Source organism: Anser cygnoides, chromosome Z (assembly GCF_040182565.1).
Source record: "Anser cygnoides isolate HZ-2024a breed goose chromosome Z, Taihu_goose_T2T_genome, whole genome shotgun sequence".
NCBI lineage: Eukaryota > Metazoa > Chordata > Aves > Anseriformes > Anatidae > Anser > Anser cygnoides.
Window position 1 is genome coordinate 45,424,364 of NC_089912.1, and position 18,342 is coordinate 45,442,705.

Consider the following 18,342-nt stretch of genomic DNA (forward strand, 5'->3'; position numbering starts at 1 on the left):
CAGCAAGCAGCATTAAAACGTCTCACAGGCAACGGGTTGCTATGAGCCGCGCACTGGAGACTGCTAGGACAGAGGAATATGAAATTATTAATGTTACAGGAGAGGTTTATCAGGAAGTCTCTGTGCAGGATTAGGTGATAGTATGGATAGTATCTATGGATAATAGTTATCTGTATGGGTAATAATGGTATCTGTCATTTACTGATAATTCCTATTAGGATAAAATATTTATAAAGGATGTTTCATGTTTCAAAACAGAAGCCAACCATTATGGAGATGAGGACTGGAAAGAAATTTCCTCATAGGTTTATTATCATGTAATTGTCCATAATGGGGGTTCTTCTGACTCCCACAAAGTCACAAAGCAAATGGGTAAAACTGTGTGTAATGGCTATCTGCTGATGACAGATTCAGAACTAGATGGTTCGGCCATTATAAATCCGAAGATATTTATTCAGCAGAGATTTTAAATCCAACGATGTCAATGGGAGCAGTACATACAGATTACATTTATGGCCCCTGGGGTGTCTTGTCAAAAACGCAAAATTAAATGTTAGTTTTGTGTTTGAGGTACACACGGTGTTCATGCCTTCTACACTGAACATATAAGAGAGTTGGTTAAGAAAGTTGTGCTGGACTTCATCTACTGGGGAATGTTGCAATAATCTCCAAGGTATGTGGTTTTCATTAAGGACCACTGTGCCCTTCATCTGGGGAACAGCAAAGGAGGTTGATCTGCTCACCCACAGGTCGTGAATTCATTGACCTGCTCTTATCCTTCCTTTAGACCTGATGGCAGATCATGCTTGCTGCAGGCTCGGAACTCTGTGTACCAGCGTTCTCAGCACAAAGCTGCTGCACATACACTGAGTATCTGTTGTGACCTGTACTGCATGCATCTTCATCCTTTTTTAGAAATAAATCGTGGTATATTCCGAATTAATTTCACAAATAATTTCTTTTTTCCCCATTTGGTTGCCTATTCACATTTTTCCATAAGTCCCATCTATAATTAAATTTTTAGATATCTTTATTGAATTTAATGCATTGACCTAGGACCGTGAGCTAAGGCAGATAGACAAATATATAGATAGACATACCTACGTACACATGTATTTTAAAATAGAGATGATGCTTTTACTGAAATATTTCCGATTAATGGTCGGAATAACAGAATTTTGCCTACGATTCATGAATTGATTTACAGGGATAAAGAAACGTAATTACAAAAAATAAGTTGTACAAGTTGTACTGACCGTTTTTATATATTACATGTAAAAATACGGTACGGATCTATGTGGATGACATTCATTTTCTAAAGTAATGAAAAAATGTGTGGCGCTCTCCAAGTTAATTGACTGCATTACCGGACTGATTATTACTCTCTCCTTTTTAATTCCCTGCCAGCCTTACGCCGTGTCCTCGGACCTTCTGCCTGGATGAAAAGTTTTTAAGGGAGAACTTAAGGAAGCCGGGCTCTGAGCAGGTGACAGCAGGTGCTGCCAAGGGCACGGCGCCGGCATCCCCTGCCTCCTCCTCGGGGCTCCTCCGAGCTCCCCGGGGCTTCACCCCGAGGGAAGCGGGGGGCCCCGACGGCGGGCAGGAGGCTTCTCCCCTCCCTGCCCGTCTCGAAAACCCCTCCGTGCCCCCCCGCACAGCACACCCCACACCCGTCCCGGCTCCCCTCCAGGAGGTGACACGAGGCGGGGGGGGGGGGGGGGTTCTGTCACCGACCCCAGAGCCGGGAAGCCCTCGCGGGTCCCCGCAGGACACCGGCATTAGGCCGTTTGGCCCGGCACACCGTGACCCTCCCCGCCCCCCCTCCCCCTTCGCCCCCCCTCGGCCGCCAGCAGCCGCGGGGGCGGGGGGCGGCCGCCCCGTCCTGCCCCGCTCCCCCCCTGCCGCTCGCCCCCGTCGCGGGGGGAGCGCGGGAGCGGCGGTCCGCCATATTCCCGCCTCACCACGCCCGCGGAGCCGAGCCATTGAAAAGCCGGGCGAGCGCAGCCCCTGCCCGCCGCCTCTTCCTCTCCGGCGGCTGCCGTCCACCCGCCCCCTCTCCCGTCCTTACTGTCAGGGCCGTGCCGTGCCGGCAGCTCTCCAGCAGCGGCTCTCCCCGGCAGGAGGCTCCGCTCGCCGTGAGGCTTCCCCTCGCCGGGCTGCGGCTGGCGAGCGAGGGGAGCGGCGGGGACATGCGTGTGCGGCGGCGGGGGGCAGGGCTCGGCGGGCGGTAGCGCTCCGGCGGGCGGGCGGGGTGGTCGCGGGGGAAGGGGGGCGAGGGGCGGCGGCGCCGAGCGGCGAGGCTCGGCCGGGGAGCGCCGCTGCCGGCGCGGTGGATGTGTCCGCGTTGTTCGGTGCGTGATTCCGCGGAGAGGAGGAGCTGGAAGCGGCGGGCGTCGGAGGCAGGCAGCGGGGATCCGTGCCGCCGCCGGCCCTGCCTCTCTCTCTCTCTCCGCGTGTGGCACCGAGGCGGATCCCTGCGCCTGCCCGGCGGGGGCTCCCGGGCACCGAGCGCCCGCGTCCCCCGCGGCTGGTGCGGCGGCGGCGGGGTGCGCGTGCGAGCGAGTGTGTGCGAGTGTGAGTGCGTGCGTTTTTAGGGGGGTGGGGGTTGTGTCTGAACCGGCTAGGAAGAATGACTCTGGAGTCCATCATGGCGTGCTGCCTGAGCGAGGAAGCCAAGGAAGCCCGGCGGATCAACGACGAGATCGAGCGGCAGCTGCGCCGGGACAAGCGGGACGCCCGCCGGGAGCTGAAGCTGCTGCTGCTGGGTGAGTGCCGGCTGCCGCCGCCCGGACAGGCCTGGCCTGGCCCGGCTCGGCTCGGCTCGGCTCGGCGCGGTGCGGGCCGCCGCCGGCACGCACGGCCGGGAGCCGCCGGGGAGCACCGCGGGCATCGCCGCCGCCGCCCCGGGCTCCCCCCGGGCCGGCGCCGCCGGCGCCTTACATGGCGGGGCTGGGGCCGGGGCGGCGGCGGGGCCGCTTCGGCTCGGCTCGGCTCGGCTCGGCTCCCCCCGGGCGCCCGGCCTCGGCCTCGGCGGGGAGCCGCCGGCCGTGCCCCCGCGTCCGGGCATCGCCGGGGAGCCGCAGCCGGGCGCGTAGCGGCGGCGGCCGCGGGTGGTAGCGGTGTGGGAGGGAAGCGGCCTTCCAAAATGGAGAGGGGAAGGAGGGCTGGGGAGCCCGGGGGTGGGCGCCGTGGTGGGCGTAGGAGCGCGGTGGCAGCGGGGATTAACGGGGGGACTGGCGGGGGGAGTCGCTGTGCGGATGGATGGTGACGGGCGTTCATGTCTGCATTGTTCTGCGAGCCTCCCAAGGGTTGCTGGCTCGCTCGGCGTTTTTGTTTTTTTTTTTCATATATTGTGATTTTTATTTAATGATGTAAACTGGGATAAAGGGCTTGTGCTCAGATTGTAGACCGATTTTTAAAAGCGGAAGGAAAAAGAAACCGTAAAGCCCTACGTGCACGCAGGGAGGTGAAGAGTAACCCGAAGTATGCAGGAGGATGACAGGATCTTTAATACCTCTGGAATCCACCCACCGGTCAGGAAATAAAATCTGTGGTATCGCTTCTCCCTCATTAAAACAGAGATCGTTATTTTAGAGCCGCAAGTATGCAGAGGCAATGTTTATCTGACAGAAATTTGTCTCGTGTTAAAATAAACCTTTAGAATTAAAATACGTATATCCAGTGTGCACCACGCTGCTGTGTAGCGCCGGTGGCAATGCAGCTTCTGCCCAGGGCTCGCAGGCCTTGAAATATGTCTGCAGCAGCGTCTGGCGTGTGGATGAGCAGGGACGTGCCGAGAGGACGCGGGATGTGATGCTGAGGGTTCCTGTCACGGGTCACGTATGTGGTTTATGCTGGGGCAGTAACCTGCCTTCTCTGTGAGGTAAGGAGGGTTGAAAGGAAAAGTCAGTTTATTCTGATGCTTCATACGAGTGTGTTATTCCCTGCGTTGTGAGGTAGAGCTTCTCCTCTGTGTGTGGAGGAGGGTGCTGGGATCCTTAACGAGTGTGGAATAGAAGTGGTGGAGACAGATGCAGCGCTTGCAGTAATAACATTTGGTCTCATTTTGGCCTAATTTTGCTTGATGGAAGTGCGTGTTGTGACTGTTTCAGGATTCACAGAGGAGATAAAAGAGAAGTTAGATAGTTTCCATTTGTTTAACTTCATGGATGCTGAAGTATAATTACCAAATGATAGACATTTGCTTCAGGAGGGGCAGCTGGCGTTTTTGACTTGTTTACTCAAGTCCGAATTGTTTCTGTATTTTCCTGATATTTCTTGTGGTGAAGGTAGAGGTTTCTCCCAAGCTTCCAAAAATGTATGAATTCTGTCGATGGGGACCAACAGAGACTACCCAGAGAAGGAGTTCAGGGGTGCACTTCTGCAGTCGGTACTGCAGGCAGACCCGGTATTGCTTTCCAAGATCCACCCGCTGGTGAGTGTTCGGGTTAGGGCAGGTTCAGGGTTAGGGCTTCCCCACGGCATTGCCAAGGGCCACGTGGAAGGTGGTGGCCTGGCGGGAGGATAGGCGAGAAGGCATCCCTTTGGAGGTGCTGGAGAAAGCTCACTAGGTTGCCTTTGTGAAAGCTTTTGACAGGTATTGCTGTAAACCAGGAGTTGAAATGTGCTGATGAAGATGTGAGCAAGAGGCACTAGAAACCAGGAGGGGGTGAATGTTCTGCTTTATACTAAACAGCGCGGCTGTATTTGGGTAATGAAACCAGTACAGAAATTACTACTGCGCGCTCATTTTTGGTGTTTCTCTTTGTCACCCTCTGTTGTGTTTGACCGAAAGTCTGTGTGTCTGTGCAGCTGTTTGGATTAACACGTAATGATCTCATCTTGTACAAAGCAGTACAGCGGTGAACCACTGTTGAAGTCGTGGGATTGGGTAGAGATTTGAGTTTCAATTCATAAACAAATTTTGAGGAAAACTTTTCTTATTAGTGGTTTGTTCTAGGTGTATGACAGGACTTTTTTTAGTCACTCTCTCTACTTCCCCAGCATCTGCAGTTGCTCGGTTATTAAGGTTATGTTGTTTGTGTGGTTATTTGTATTGTTATGAGATAGACAAAGGCATTGTAGAAGTAGAAAAGTATTTATTAAAAACAGTGAGACTGGTAGCACAAAAAACATCGGAAACTGCTTAAAGTCATCTTTTATTTTTTAAAAATTGACTAGATCCCCACTGTCCCATTACAGGACTCTTCCCTTCAAAACTTAAAGGACTCAAGGTACTAGCATTGCTTAGCTATGTTAAACATAAACATAGGCAAACTTTTTTTTTTCTCCCAAAGTGTCACCTCCTCAGTCCCACTTCCTAAAGAGTTGTGGAACTTAAAAGCCTAAGTGGGTTAAAGGCTTTTGAAAATGGGACTGAGGTATGTCCTTTGGATCCAAAGGGGAGAACTAGTACAGCCTAAGCTGAGCCTTGTTAATTGACCATGCATGCTCTTCTGCACTTGCAGCAAGTCTGTGCAAAACCTGTTAACGTGAAGGGTTTTAAGCACACATAAGCACATCTGCAATAGATTTCTACTTTTTCTTGTTTGAAAATCAGACATATACACACGTGTGTGTGTGGAAATAATAATAATAATAATTAAAAAAAAATAACATTAGTGGATAAGAAGTCCGTCGTTCCCCCCCCCCCCCCCCCCCTTTACACTGTGGAAAACAGAGTGCTTCCTTGCAAAGTGAATTAGTTCCCTCCTAACAGTGCGAGTTACCGTTACCAAATGACACACACATGCTGTACTGGGTACGCCCTTTGGTGTATTAATAATGATATCTTTTTACTTTTCATAGGATCGGAGTTCAAGTCATGCTAAGTCATTTCTGGAAAACTTTTACTGCATGCTAAGATTATTTTTAAGTATTAGTTTAAAAATAAACCCCTGTGATTAAACGTTAAAATACCACTTTTAGGTACTTTGTTGTGCATCATTGCTTAATTTTTGGAACAGATTATAACAGGAAAAAAGGTTGTGGGTTTTTTTGTTTTTTACCATTGTAATTCTAACAAGTCGGAACTTAAAATACACACTGAAGGGTGTTACAAAGGCATCCTAGTAGTTCTGCTAGCATAGCTTGGCTGTAATATTTAGGCACTTTGGAACAAATTCAGTCTTCCACTGAATTTGGTTTTAATCTCATGTATTTTCCAAATTCTTCTGGATTTCATTACTGCTGAACACTTTGTAAAACCCTATGATTGTTCTCCAGAGCTTAAAGTTGTTAATATCCATCCATTGTTTGCTGTTAGCTGTAAAAACACTTACATTATTTTTATAGCTGGAAAGAAATGAGGTGTTTTAATGTTTTACGTTGGTGTAAGCCAAGCAAAATGTAGAGCATTCATCATGCTTGTACATATATGCTTAAAACACATACTTATTCTTAAACAAATACTTAGAGACATGTGCTTTAATTTTTCTGTATAGCATTTTGACTGTCACCCATGGAAATTTTCCATGGTCTCAGAAAGCAGCACTTGGTCCTGAATGATAGCTTGTAGCCATAAACCTTCAGTCCTGGACGTTCTCTGTCAGTGCACTGCATGTACTTACATTACGTGCTGTTTTCTCAGTGGGAAATGCCTTGAGTGTGTAAGAAAATAACCTAGCAGTATCATGTGAGTTGGCTAGGTATCTCTATATGTCTGTGAAAACCGTGGCCAAAAGAGGTGCTGGAGGGCCTGACAGTGTATTTACTGTTTTCCACCCTATTTGCTGGTAGCATCACGTGCAAAACACGTTTTTTAAGAGGCGTGCGTTCCCTACGTGTGAGACGACAGGTGTGTCAGCAAAGACGGGTGCCTGAGATGCACGTCCATTTATTCTCTGTGCGTTACCAGAGGAAACAGGTGGAGGATAAGCCATATGAGTTAGTGTGAACGACAGCCAGGCTGATGTGGAAAGACGCTTTTGAACATAGGGTGAACATATCCAGTAAGCGTGCAGGATATGTATGCATTTGTTTTCCTCTACCAGCTGAATTAAAGATTCACATGCACAACTCGGTGAGTTAGCAAGGGCTTAGACTTTCTTTAAATCACTTGAAGAGGAAGTGAGTCCATTAAGCCAACAATGGAGTACACTGGTTTTATATAACTTTTTCATCAGCTAGAGAAACAAGCAAGCTTCCTTATTTTTCCTGTAGCTGAGCTGCTGCCTGTGGTTTCTTGAAATGGGACAGGGCAGGGTGGCAGTTTTTTTACAGAAGGCGTTGCAGTAAATCTCTGCTGGTGTATTGCAGCTCAGATGTGTGGTTTGGAATGTGGATGTGTGAAAATGAGAATTCTGTGAAGCTGTACATAAATGAATTTCCTGTTTATATGTATATGACCAAATGTTGGAGGTCTGGCCACACATTGGCGTGTTCTTGTTTTTTTTTTTTTTTAACTGTAAGTTTGTTGCAGTTACTAAACAAAAACAAATTTCTGCTAAGTACAAATTTGACTAGCCAGGCAGAGCAAGTAGCGTAACCGAAATGTGAATATTAAATAATAAATAGACATACAGTGTGTGGTTATTGACGTGAAATGTCTATGAGCATTTCTGGGCTTGCTGACCATAACTGTCAAGACAGCAGTTTTAAAGCCAAATTCATGTGAAATTCTTGGTGGGTGGGAGATCTGTGCATACACACCAGTGTAATGTAAGGTGGTATTTTAAAACCCTAAAATGAGCTTTCTGCTGTGTCCTTTTCAGTGCTTTTATCTTCAGAAGAGCAGCATTCAACAGAGAGGTTCCAGTACACCTTGAGTATGTTAAAATATGTTTTCCTGTAGCAAAGCCCTTAACTGTGTTTGCAAAAAGGAACTAGTTGTATTCATCTCCTGCGTATTTTTGGTAGGCTGTTGTGTGGCTGTTTTGCAGCTGTTTGTCTCGGTTTCTTTAACTGCAAAATTGGAGTGATAGTAAAGACTTACATATTTGCTATCGATCAGCAACACGCTGCACTTGTGGAGTTAATAACCTGAAGTGCTAAATGTTGTTAAGAATAGGTTAGGCAATGAGTTGAGATCAATTTCAGGCATGCACCTGTGACCAAGTCCTTTGTAAAATTTTGGAGTCTTGTTTGCATTCCTGCTTTGTGTTTGTCTTCGCCTCCTTTCCGTGTTACAATCTGAAATGCCTGCACAAGCAGGCAGTCTCCCTGCATCGCAGAAGGAAATCAGGTGATAGCACACGTTTCTCTTGTGTGCACGAAACAAGCGAGTGCTGATACTGGGTAGTGTGTTTTGATTGACTGCTTTCTATGCTCTGTGTTAAACCAGAAAAGTTGAAATGAACAGATACTTAATGTACATCCTGGCATGTGTTGTAACTAGATTGGTAAGTATCTCTTATTTAGAATATTTTCCTAATACGACCCTGTAGGGGCCATATAATGACATACAATGTCATTCTGGATGCAAAATACTTTGAATTCCATCATATGTAGCTCATTTCATTTGAGGAAAACATAAGTCATCACTTTGGTCTCAATGTGATACCGTGATTTCACCTTTGCTGGGAGAAAAAATATATATTTAATTTTGTTGCTGTTTTGGCTTTACTTCATTAGAAGCAGTCTACACCCACTGACGTCAATAGGAACCTAGTTTAGGGCCTCAATAATCAAAGAATTCTGATGAATAAAATTAAATTAATATGTCAGAGAGCCAAAGGACCCCAGATTTGTCTCTCACATTAAAAAACAGTATGACATTAGTGCAGAAGGGAAAAGTATATGCTGAGCAAAAGAATCTCCTGTGAAGAGACATTTGGGCATGTGATACAATGTTAAATAAACTACTTTTTAGCTACTTCAGATTATTTTTGTTGTTGTATAATGGCAGCGCCAATTTCATAAGGGAAAGTATTTCTTTTGAAATAATATGACAATCTGCAAAATTAATCCCAAGAAGGTGTGAAATAACATTATGCAGTAGATGTGATTAATGGTAATTAACTTCGTTGCAGTAACAGAGTACTATAAACACTGAGCATTTTTTCTTGCCCTGCTGAATGGCATAACACTCAAGACAGATCTGTTCTTACACTCAAATACTGCCATGTATGAACAGCTGTTAAGAATAAAAATTATGGTAGTCTTTCAGCATTCACTTTTTATTTGCTTTAATTATGATTATAAGGTGTCCGACTGGCAAGAACCAAGAGCAGCAAAGTGGTACAAAACTGAGAAAGATCTTGAACGTCCGAAATACCCAGGAAGACATGTATTTGGTGTTCTTAGCATCACAGATGGAAGCATGCATCAGGCTTTAAGTGCTGTTAACTCCAAACAAGGAAATTGGATGCATTAATACCGGAGGGCACGAATCTAAGAGATACCACAGTTTAAAACGTTCAGAAGTTACTGGGGGAGTTCCAGGAACAGTCCAAATGTTTTTCAAGCTAAATTAAAGATTAAATCTTCAGTGTTCTGAAAGCACACTTTTCCCCCTGTAAGTAACATTGATACAGAGACTGAACTGAAGGGTGATTGTCTAAAGATTTTGGCCTTTGTGGGCTTTCAGAGGACAATTTGCATGGAATAATCCAACTGTTTAATTTGCAGACTGTTCAGTGTTCAGAGCTGGGTCAGTGCTGCAGAGTTTTATCACAGCTCCCATGCACAGATGCAGTTGCCAGCAGAGGAGTGCAGTTGTTGACTTCTTTCTGCATTTGAGAAGGTGGTGTGGCGTGTGGCTATGCCAGAGGCAAAAATGAAACCCATCAAACAAGATTCTGCCTTTATCAATCCGTTCAAGTGGTTTATCCAACAAACTACAGATAACGGACGACGTGGTTTAGACAAGTCCCACAGTGGTGGTTCACCTTATCCTTCCCCAAAGGGGAGGCGATGTGTAATACGTGCACAGCCTGAATAAAGCAGCAGGACATCAGAAAGGTTCTGAAAAGCGGAAACCCCTTGTGATTCCGTAAAGTGGAAAAGCTAGGAGCGGTGGTACTGCTGCTACCTTTGCACAGCAGAGCTGTGTGTTAGCGCTTTGTCTCAGAACCGTGTTACTCACGAGCCAGGTTGGCCCACTCTGCACGTGGGAGAAGCTTCTGGTAGGAATGGGGCTGGGCAGTTTTGTCTAGTGCCTGGGGCTGGACCTGGTGTGGTTTCTCGACAAGGAGGGTAAATGCTTGCTCAAGGTCCCATCTTCATCAATCATCTATGACCTCTGTTTTATACCTGGGAAAATGTGGTGGGGGTTCCTGTTGAAATGCTTCAGGATTCACCCCCAGTTATCAAATATCCATTGAAGGAGGGCTTGTTTTTCCTTGAGGAAATCTGTGGAAAGGGCAGTCATCATTTGAAATGTATTTTCTTTACCTTTCTTCTAAAATCTTCTACAAAGAAATCAAAGGAGTTAGATCCTTAAATCTTTTGAAGTTAACTGAAAATAGAGCTCCAATGTTGGTAAGTGTCACCAAATGTGCATCAGAAGTTTTTTTTTTTTTTTTTTCTGGATGTACTTAACTGACTTCAAGGTGAATCCAAAATAAGAGCTTAGGTTAACTATTCTGTAGGCATTTGATGTGGTTGGACATGATGGAAACCCAACCAGTTACAGGTCCTTTCAGTGAACAAGGATTGAGAGCTTAGAAATAACTGTTGTAGTTATGATACAGCCATGATATCAACCAAAAATAAAAATCACCTTCTTGCTTATAGATTTAGAAAGTAATGTGCTATGTAATAAAATTTATCTTAGATATGTTTTGAAATTCACCATTTTAGACTATATCGTACTTTCCACTTGGCACGGGGTGTACATTACTGCTTAGTCTTGTGCGTATGTCTGTTGCTCTACCTGAGCTGTATTGCATGTCCCCACTGGCTGCTGGTGTACTGCTTCTTGCTGCTCAGCTAGTTTATTGCTCTACCAGGTGCAGGCTCAAAAGAAGCAAGACAATCTTCGGGAAGAGTCCCCGTACAGAATGAGAACATCTATATAAGTTAAGGAGGCTTGCTTTTCTTTCCTTGTTCTACAAACCCATCACTGGAGAGGGTTTTTTTTGTTGTTGGTTTTTTTTTTTTAACTCTTGGGTCCTCAGTGTCGATGTTAATTTCCTTGCTCGTATTAGAGAATGTCGGAAAAGAATGCCAAAGGCTATTCCAGCCCATGTTTCTGGGTAAATGGAAGTCATACAGAATGTCTAAGAGAAGGTTTCTGTGGCAGCAACTGCTAACCTATAAGGCCAACAAAACTCAAATGCATAGAAGCTGGAAAAGACGTCATAATTCCTTTTGCTTTTTAGGAACTGGAAAGGCTGGGTAGCTGAGGATCAAATATGAATTTTATTTTTCTCTCATACTCTGTTTACTGAGATGAAGTGTGCTGCTTGTGTCTTAACAAGACCAGAGCAGTAATAGCAATGGAAATTAAATACTGAAAATGAAAGAAGTTGTTCAGGTATCTCTAACAAGTTCTTGTGTTACCATCCAGGTCTGATTTGATGTTTCCCCTTGTGGAGCATGTTGTCTAGAAGGTGTTGAAACCAGCATTTAGTTGATAGTGAGAACCTTTCAAAGGTGCTTGCAAAAACAAAAAAAATAAAAATAAAAAATTGACTCAGTTAATCTCTTAGGAGAGAAATAATACAGATTCATACAATACTTTTCCACTTCTACATCTTTTATTGTGTGTGTAAAAAGGGAATAATGGTAGCCTGGAAACTGAGATACTCTGTGGTGCTGTTGAAAAAGCCCCAAAAGCAAAACAAATAGTTCTACAGTTGTCTTTAAATAGCTATGGTTAAACTTTCTCTTGCTCCTTGCTGTTTTGTGTATGTGTTGTCAGATTCTGAGACTTCAAAATATTTTCAGGCAGACCGACAGTTGTCTTCCCATAATAATCTGTCCTGTCCCAGTGCTGCTGTTTTTTTGTTGGAAGTAGCTCTGATGCTTGCACCTGATCGTCATGAACGAGGAAGACACGAGTAGCTCATCTTGGTGTGCAGGCCACCAAGCAGCCATCTGACTTCTTGATAACTGCTGACCTGGTGCAGTCCAGAAAGAGATCAGAGTGCCTTTATCTCACTACCATTCCCCCGATCCACCAACTGGGTCACTTTTCAGTCAGCTTTTATGGGGGAGAATTACAGGTGCTGCACATCATGTTGAAAGGATTTCATGTAAATCCCTCATGAGAAACATTTTTGATGTGTAAAATGTTTTATGATCTTCCCCCCCCCCACCCCCCCAATATGGGGGGACATCTCTGGCAACTAAAACTCAGTCAGGTTTGTAACTTACAGTGCTTTAGTAATAACTAGTGTCCTAAAAATAAAGATTTTATTTCTTCAGCACTTGATTGCTGGATAGAAAAAATACTTATTTTTTTTTCCTCTGAAATTGCATCTAAACTTTTTTTTTCCCTGTAGTGAGACTGGAATGTTGAGAAGAAACACCAGTATTTTTGTGCTGTGTTCAGTTTCCTTATGGTATCTGTTTATCTCAGCAATTAAATGGCAAATAAATTGAAGGAGATAATAAACATTTACTCTGATCCATGAAAAGATGGATGTCACTTAAATGACTGTTTCTCCTGCACTAGCAGCTGATTTCATAGAAATACAGAATGGACAATTTAGGAGTAAATTTGCTTTTATCAAAATGTAAAATAGAGTGTTTTCTGGAAATAGGACTAAGATTCATTGAAATTTAGGTATAATTGCAGTTAGGCATGTTTGATTTAGTTCTGATGTTAGCATCAGTGATATTTTACTTTGAGATGGCTTGGCTTGTGATTGTCTTCAAATTGGTTGGTAATACCATCTGTACTCATGGGAATCTAAAAACATTCTTTGTCCAGAGTAATTTTTGTTCTCTGGGGGTTTATTTACCTAATTCCATCATTCTTGCTTTTTATCTGTAATACATGATAATAATGAATTCTGATTCAGTGGGATTTTGTTCTGTGTTGGGCTGTATAACAGTGAAATATGCTATTATTAATTATTAAATCTAGTTAGGGTTAAGAACTAGATGGTAATCTCTAAAGATTTTAGCCTTTGAACCAAAGCCAGATAAACACTGTGTACAGGCGTTGCTAATAGCTTAATTGTAGCTGTACTCCCAATGACAAATGCAAACCTCTGACACTTAACAGAGAAGTTAATACATATGCTTTAAAGTTGTTTCTTGTGAAGAAACTTCTGATACAAGCATTCCCTGGGTAAAGGAATTCTTGGGCTTGTGGTTTACTACCGTGTTAGTTTTGTTAATGCAGCTTTTCTCAGGGAAAATACCTGGGCTGAATCTTTTGATCTATGGTCTTCCTTCGTGAACAATTTTATGTAACATTGTGGAAAGCATAGTATTTAAATTTTTATATGGCATTCCTTTGTCTGTGGAGTGTTCCGATTAATATAAAACCAGTAAAAGAGGAGGAGATACATACCTTATATTGTTTAAAGAGGCAAAATAAGTTGTTTTCTTCCTTGGTAATTATGCAGTAGTACTGTATATGTGACTTGTTGAGCTGGTAGGTCTCATTCTTACAATAGAGCAGCCTAAAAAGGAGGGGGAAAAACCCACCATGACGGTGTTTTTTAATGTCTTTGTTTTACATTTTTGTTGTTTGTATCTCCAAGGAATGATGACGTTTTCTGGAATAAGCCATAGTTGGAGAAACAGCTCATCACCTTTAATGCTTGCGTGTTTTGTTTGTCTTGTTTGCATGATAGGAAGCTCCTTCTGCATGGTGACATGAAATTCACTATTACCTTCCCACCTCTTTGCAGGATTCTTGTGTGCAAAGAGCCAAAACTCTGGGGAGTGGTTAGAACTAGAGCTATAAGGAAGACTGATGTTTTTTGTTGACTTCTGTTTTTGTTTTGTTAAACAATATTTCAACCTACCAATCTAGACTATAATTTGCATTTAGTTATATATATGTATACATAATAGTGTTGGATTCATGGCTTTCAAGGTTGCTTGTGTGATTTTTGTTTGCTTTTAGGGAGGGAGATTTTTTTTTTCTGAGCCAAAACAGTGTTGTTCCACAAAAAGCTAGTAGCCTGTCCATTAACTTGTTTATTTACTATGGAATTTACTGTCTGACATTAAATAAAATATGAGAAATAAAACAGCTACACAGGTCATGGTATAAATTAATCATTTTCTTGAACATTACACTTACTAACAACCTTAAGGACAAAAAGAAGGTATTTAAACAAAGAAAAAAGAGTGTTCATAGCTCAGTCTGGGTGTCCATAGTTTTGGATTGTTCATAGCTTGGTCCTAGCTTAAACTGTGGGATGGATTTTCTAATGCTTCAGTCATTTGCATAGCTCTTCTGACTCCTTTCCAGCTCTTCAACATCATTGCAGAAATACATTGAACAAGAATCAAACATTTGTGTATATATATATATATATATATATATTTTTTTTTTTAGAAGTAGAGGACTAGAATTTCTCTTTTGCTGATTGAGATGCCACCGTTAGGGTGCATTCAAGGAATGCAACAGCCATCTTAGCCACAGCATTAAACTAGCCATATTCAGCTGACTATATGCAATAAGTAAAATATTCTGCAAAAGCCAAAATAATGGCTTTTCAGTGTTGGTTCATTCCCTGTTTAACAACCTTACATTTAACAGTATTCAAGATGCACAGTCTTTGCCTGTTTCTGTTTGACAGGTTATGCTAATTAATTCTTAGCATCATGTCCTCTTCATGATTTACAATTCCACAGTTCTTATGTCACATATAGGCATTGTCAGTAATAATTCTTTTTTTTTTCCGTTTTGTGGTTTAAAAACATCTCTTACACTAATCGTAATATCACTGGGATCCTGTTTGTAAGAGAGTTGTCTTTTTTGATGTAATTTAATAGTTACTGTTTAAAAAACTCTTATTTAACACATGCTGTGGTGATTTGTTGTATGATCCCAAATCACTTGCTTAGCGTATACCTAGTGCCTCAAAATCACTGACTTTGTACACCAAACTATTTGAGCTGTTGTAACCACATAGCTCCTACTATTCACTCTCTCCTCACCCCTTTCTGTCTTTATTTCAAGAATTGTAAAGTGGCTTCCTAGGCGCTTCTAAAACTCTCTTTGAGGGATGTCTGGACCTGCTGAGTAACAGTGTTCTAACATTAGTAAATCCTCTGCCTTATTTATCTGCAGTGGGTGCTATAGTAGAGATGCTTTCACTGTCATTATAAATGTGATCTGTTTTCCTAAAAACAAAACAGATATTTGCAAATGATGCATGGATTTTTCTCTGTTCATACTAAGTGTTCTGTGAGTAATTTAGCAAGGGACCAGTGCTGTTCTAAGTGCTTTGTCATTTAAAAATGTGGGGTCTCATGTGGAGCCTGAGGGTTTCTTAATTTAATCTTTCTGTTAGCAGTTTTTGAAATTTCCTAAAATCTTGTACCTATACAGTGTTCTATTTTTACCTCCCCACCTATCAAGATTGGTTTGATTTTTTTTTTTTTCTTGTTCTGTGGAATCAAGGCTGTCTAGCTATTCAAAAAAAGTTCTGAAATTACTCTGTTCTCATGTTAAATCTATATTCAGTTTTTACTTTTAGTTCTGTCATGAAACAACATGCCTGTCCCATACCTATGCTACTGGTTTTGGACTTCTTTTGTTTACACACCAAATGGAATCAAGTCATGATCACATGCGGTAAAAGTTACTCTTGACTGTAGTTTTGCTGCAAGTTCTTTTTCTTAAGAAGTATTTCTTCATGGTGCTTTTCTGTTTTAGAAAAGTGTAACTTCTATGCTTAGAGAAATGCCAAGGTAGTTTGCCTGAGAACTTCAGTATCAGCTACATGGCCATGGGAGGTCCTGCTTTCCTTTTCATTGAAGTTAAGTGTTTGAGGACACAGATGTCTGTCACATCACCTGTGACTTAATCACTTGCCATGGTGCCAGCTTTTGCGTCAGTTTTTCTCTATTAGAATTTAAACCCAAAATACTAAAGATCACTGGCAGCCAGCCAATTCTGAAGTATAGGAAAGCTCATCACTGGACTTTCACTTACGTAAATATTTGCTTCAGTTATAGCATTCTGTTCAAATTTGCATCCATATATTAGCAATTCGTTAAGTTTCTAAACTAGGCATCTAGATTATTTTATACCAACTGTTGAATTTTTCTCTGTTGATTAACTTAATGTTACTTTTATTTTCTGCTTTAAATTTGTACCTTTTTTTCCTTCTCCCATTTGTCACTTTTAAAGGTGCTATGATATTCCAACCTCTCTGGCCAGCATGCCTTTTCAGTGTATTTCTTTTTCACCTTTTCTTATTTTCCACCTTTTCTTAAAATGGAAGCTATCCAAATTTTACAACTCCATTTTCCACAGTAATCCAGTGACTAGTCCCCAGAACAAAACTCTATCATATATATTCTTTACCTGTCTGGGATTTTTTCTGTAGATTATTCTGTTTTGGTACGGAACAGGAATGTTCAGACTGGGTGTCAGGGTAGTAAGTATGGATATTTAGGTGGTCATAATTTTCAAGGTACAGATTAATTTGTTTCATAGCAAGTAATGAAGTGTCATCAGTGGCTACTCACTGATGGCTGTAGGCATGTGTTCAACTTCGGTGTCATTGTCTGTGTTAAATAAAGTCCCTTGATCTACTTGCAGGGTATTGCTTGCATTCAAATAGTGCAGTGGACTGGAATAGCTGTCCGAGCTGTCTGTACCTGCACCTGGGGGTGCCTGCAGGCTTCTCCTGTGTTACTGCACGCACAGTGCTTTTGGCTCACCTACCTCATGAGCACGGTGTGACTATATGCCAGTGCCTTTGTGTAATGGGCAGCACTTAGTGAATGCTTGGCAGCAGCTGCTCGGCAAGTCAGTGAAATATGAAAACAGCTTGAGGTTGCATCTTGTGACAGACTGACTTTAGAGGCCTGTTATGAGGAATTCTGCATCTTCCGCAGAGGCACCAGGTATATCCTTAAGAGCTGGGTGATTATTTTTATCAAGGAGGAACTGTATGTGCCAGGACTTAGCTGCAGTTGGAAAGCTGTGATACTTACAGGATCCCTTCTCTCACTTAACCACTGTCTAGCTTTCAGACTTCCGTGGACACAGACTTAAATCTCACCAAGACAGAGGATTTGAGGCACATGGGACTAGTACTTGTGGGAGTAGGTCTCCGCAGGCACATAGGAGAACAGCAGGTTTTGCATAATTTTCAGACAGACTAACACAGTTGAAGCGTGGCTGGGACATGATTTTTCCTGTCCGACACTGACAGAGATGCAGGCTGAGCTCCTGTACACCCTGGAAAAATGGTTTCTTTATCTCCAGGAGCACTTAGACCTGTGCTTATTCTGCCTGGTGAACAGTGAGTTTGAGGTTAGGCTCCCCAGTACAAGAGAGGCACAGACATCCTGAAGAGAGTCCAGTAAAAGGTGATGGAGATGATGAAGGGACTGGGGCATCTCTCCTATGAGGAGAGGCCGAGCGAGCTGGGAGAAGAGGATGTTCAGGGGAATCTCATCAGCATCTATGAATACCTGAATGGAGGATGCAGAGAAGACGGAGCCAGGCTCTTTTCAGTAGTGCCTGGTGACAGAACAAGAGGCAGTGGGCACCAGCTGGAGCACGGGAGGTTCCTTCTGAACTTCAGGAAGCACTTCCTTACTGTGTGGGTGACGGAGCCCTGGCACAGATTGCCCAGAGAGGCTGTGGGGTGTCTCCCCTTGGAGATCTTCAGAAGCTGCCTGGACATGGTCCTGGGCACCCTGCTCAAGATGTCCCTGCTTGAGAAGGCAGATTGGACCAGATGTGCTGCAGATGTGTATCATCTGTCACCAGTTTACCCAGACTAACCAGAAGTAGTGTGGGGGAGATCCCATAGCATTCACATCTCTGTGCTGCCACTCACATAGCAGTTGCTCATATGCTTACGGGTGTACCGCGAATCATTCTGGAGACACTCAGAGCCACTGTGACTGGCTACTTGGAGGAGAATCAATGACAACCTTAGTTTGCAGTTTGGAGGTCTTCCAGTGATGTGATACCAGTGTGTTTCTTGGGGAGCAGCAGCCTGTGCTGCTTAAGCCTGTCTTCTGGCAAAGGCAGCAGGATATCTTGCTGCCATGGGTTAAGGGCTGCGCTGGGTAGCACAGGGCCGTCTTTCAGCTGATCCCTGAGTATCTGCAGGAGTGAGGCAGGCTGTAGCTTCAAGGAGTTGGCTGTAGGCTGAGGCCTGATTCGGTGTCAGTATCCCCAGTGGTGTCAGCATCATTATGTAAGATAGGGCATTATGGTATAACAATTTATAAATCATTATAATCACAGCAGGAGTGAAACCCTCCAGTTTAGGCACATGTGCTTTGGCAGTGTCCTAACAT

The 18,342-nt window shown here is 43.6% G+C and overlaps 2 protein-coding genes across 2 annotated transcripts in view; one reads left to right on the forward strand and one right to left on the reverse strand.

Moving 5' to 3' along the window:
* Positions 1-2,204, reverse strand: part of CEP78 (centrosomal protein 78) — a 58,909-nt gene extending 56,705 nt beyond the window's left edge. Inside the window, exon 1 of the mRNA XM_066988737.1 lies at positions 2,069-2,204. The gene's annotated coding sequence lies outside the window, so the exon portion shown is untranslated. The remainder of the gene's footprint in view (positions 1-2,068) is intronic.
* A 70-nt stretch (positions 2,205-2,274) lies between these two features.
* Positions 2,275-18,342, forward strand: part of LOC106045450 (guanine nucleotide-binding protein G(q) subunit alpha) — a 142,769-nt gene continuing 126,701 nt past the window's right edge. The window contains exon 1 of the mRNA XM_066988741.1: positions 2,275-2,765. Coding sequence (XP_066844842.1) covers positions 2,630-2,765 — 136 coding nt within the window. The 5' untranslated portion in view covers positions 2,275-2,629. The remainder of the gene's footprint in view (positions 2,766-18,342) is intronic.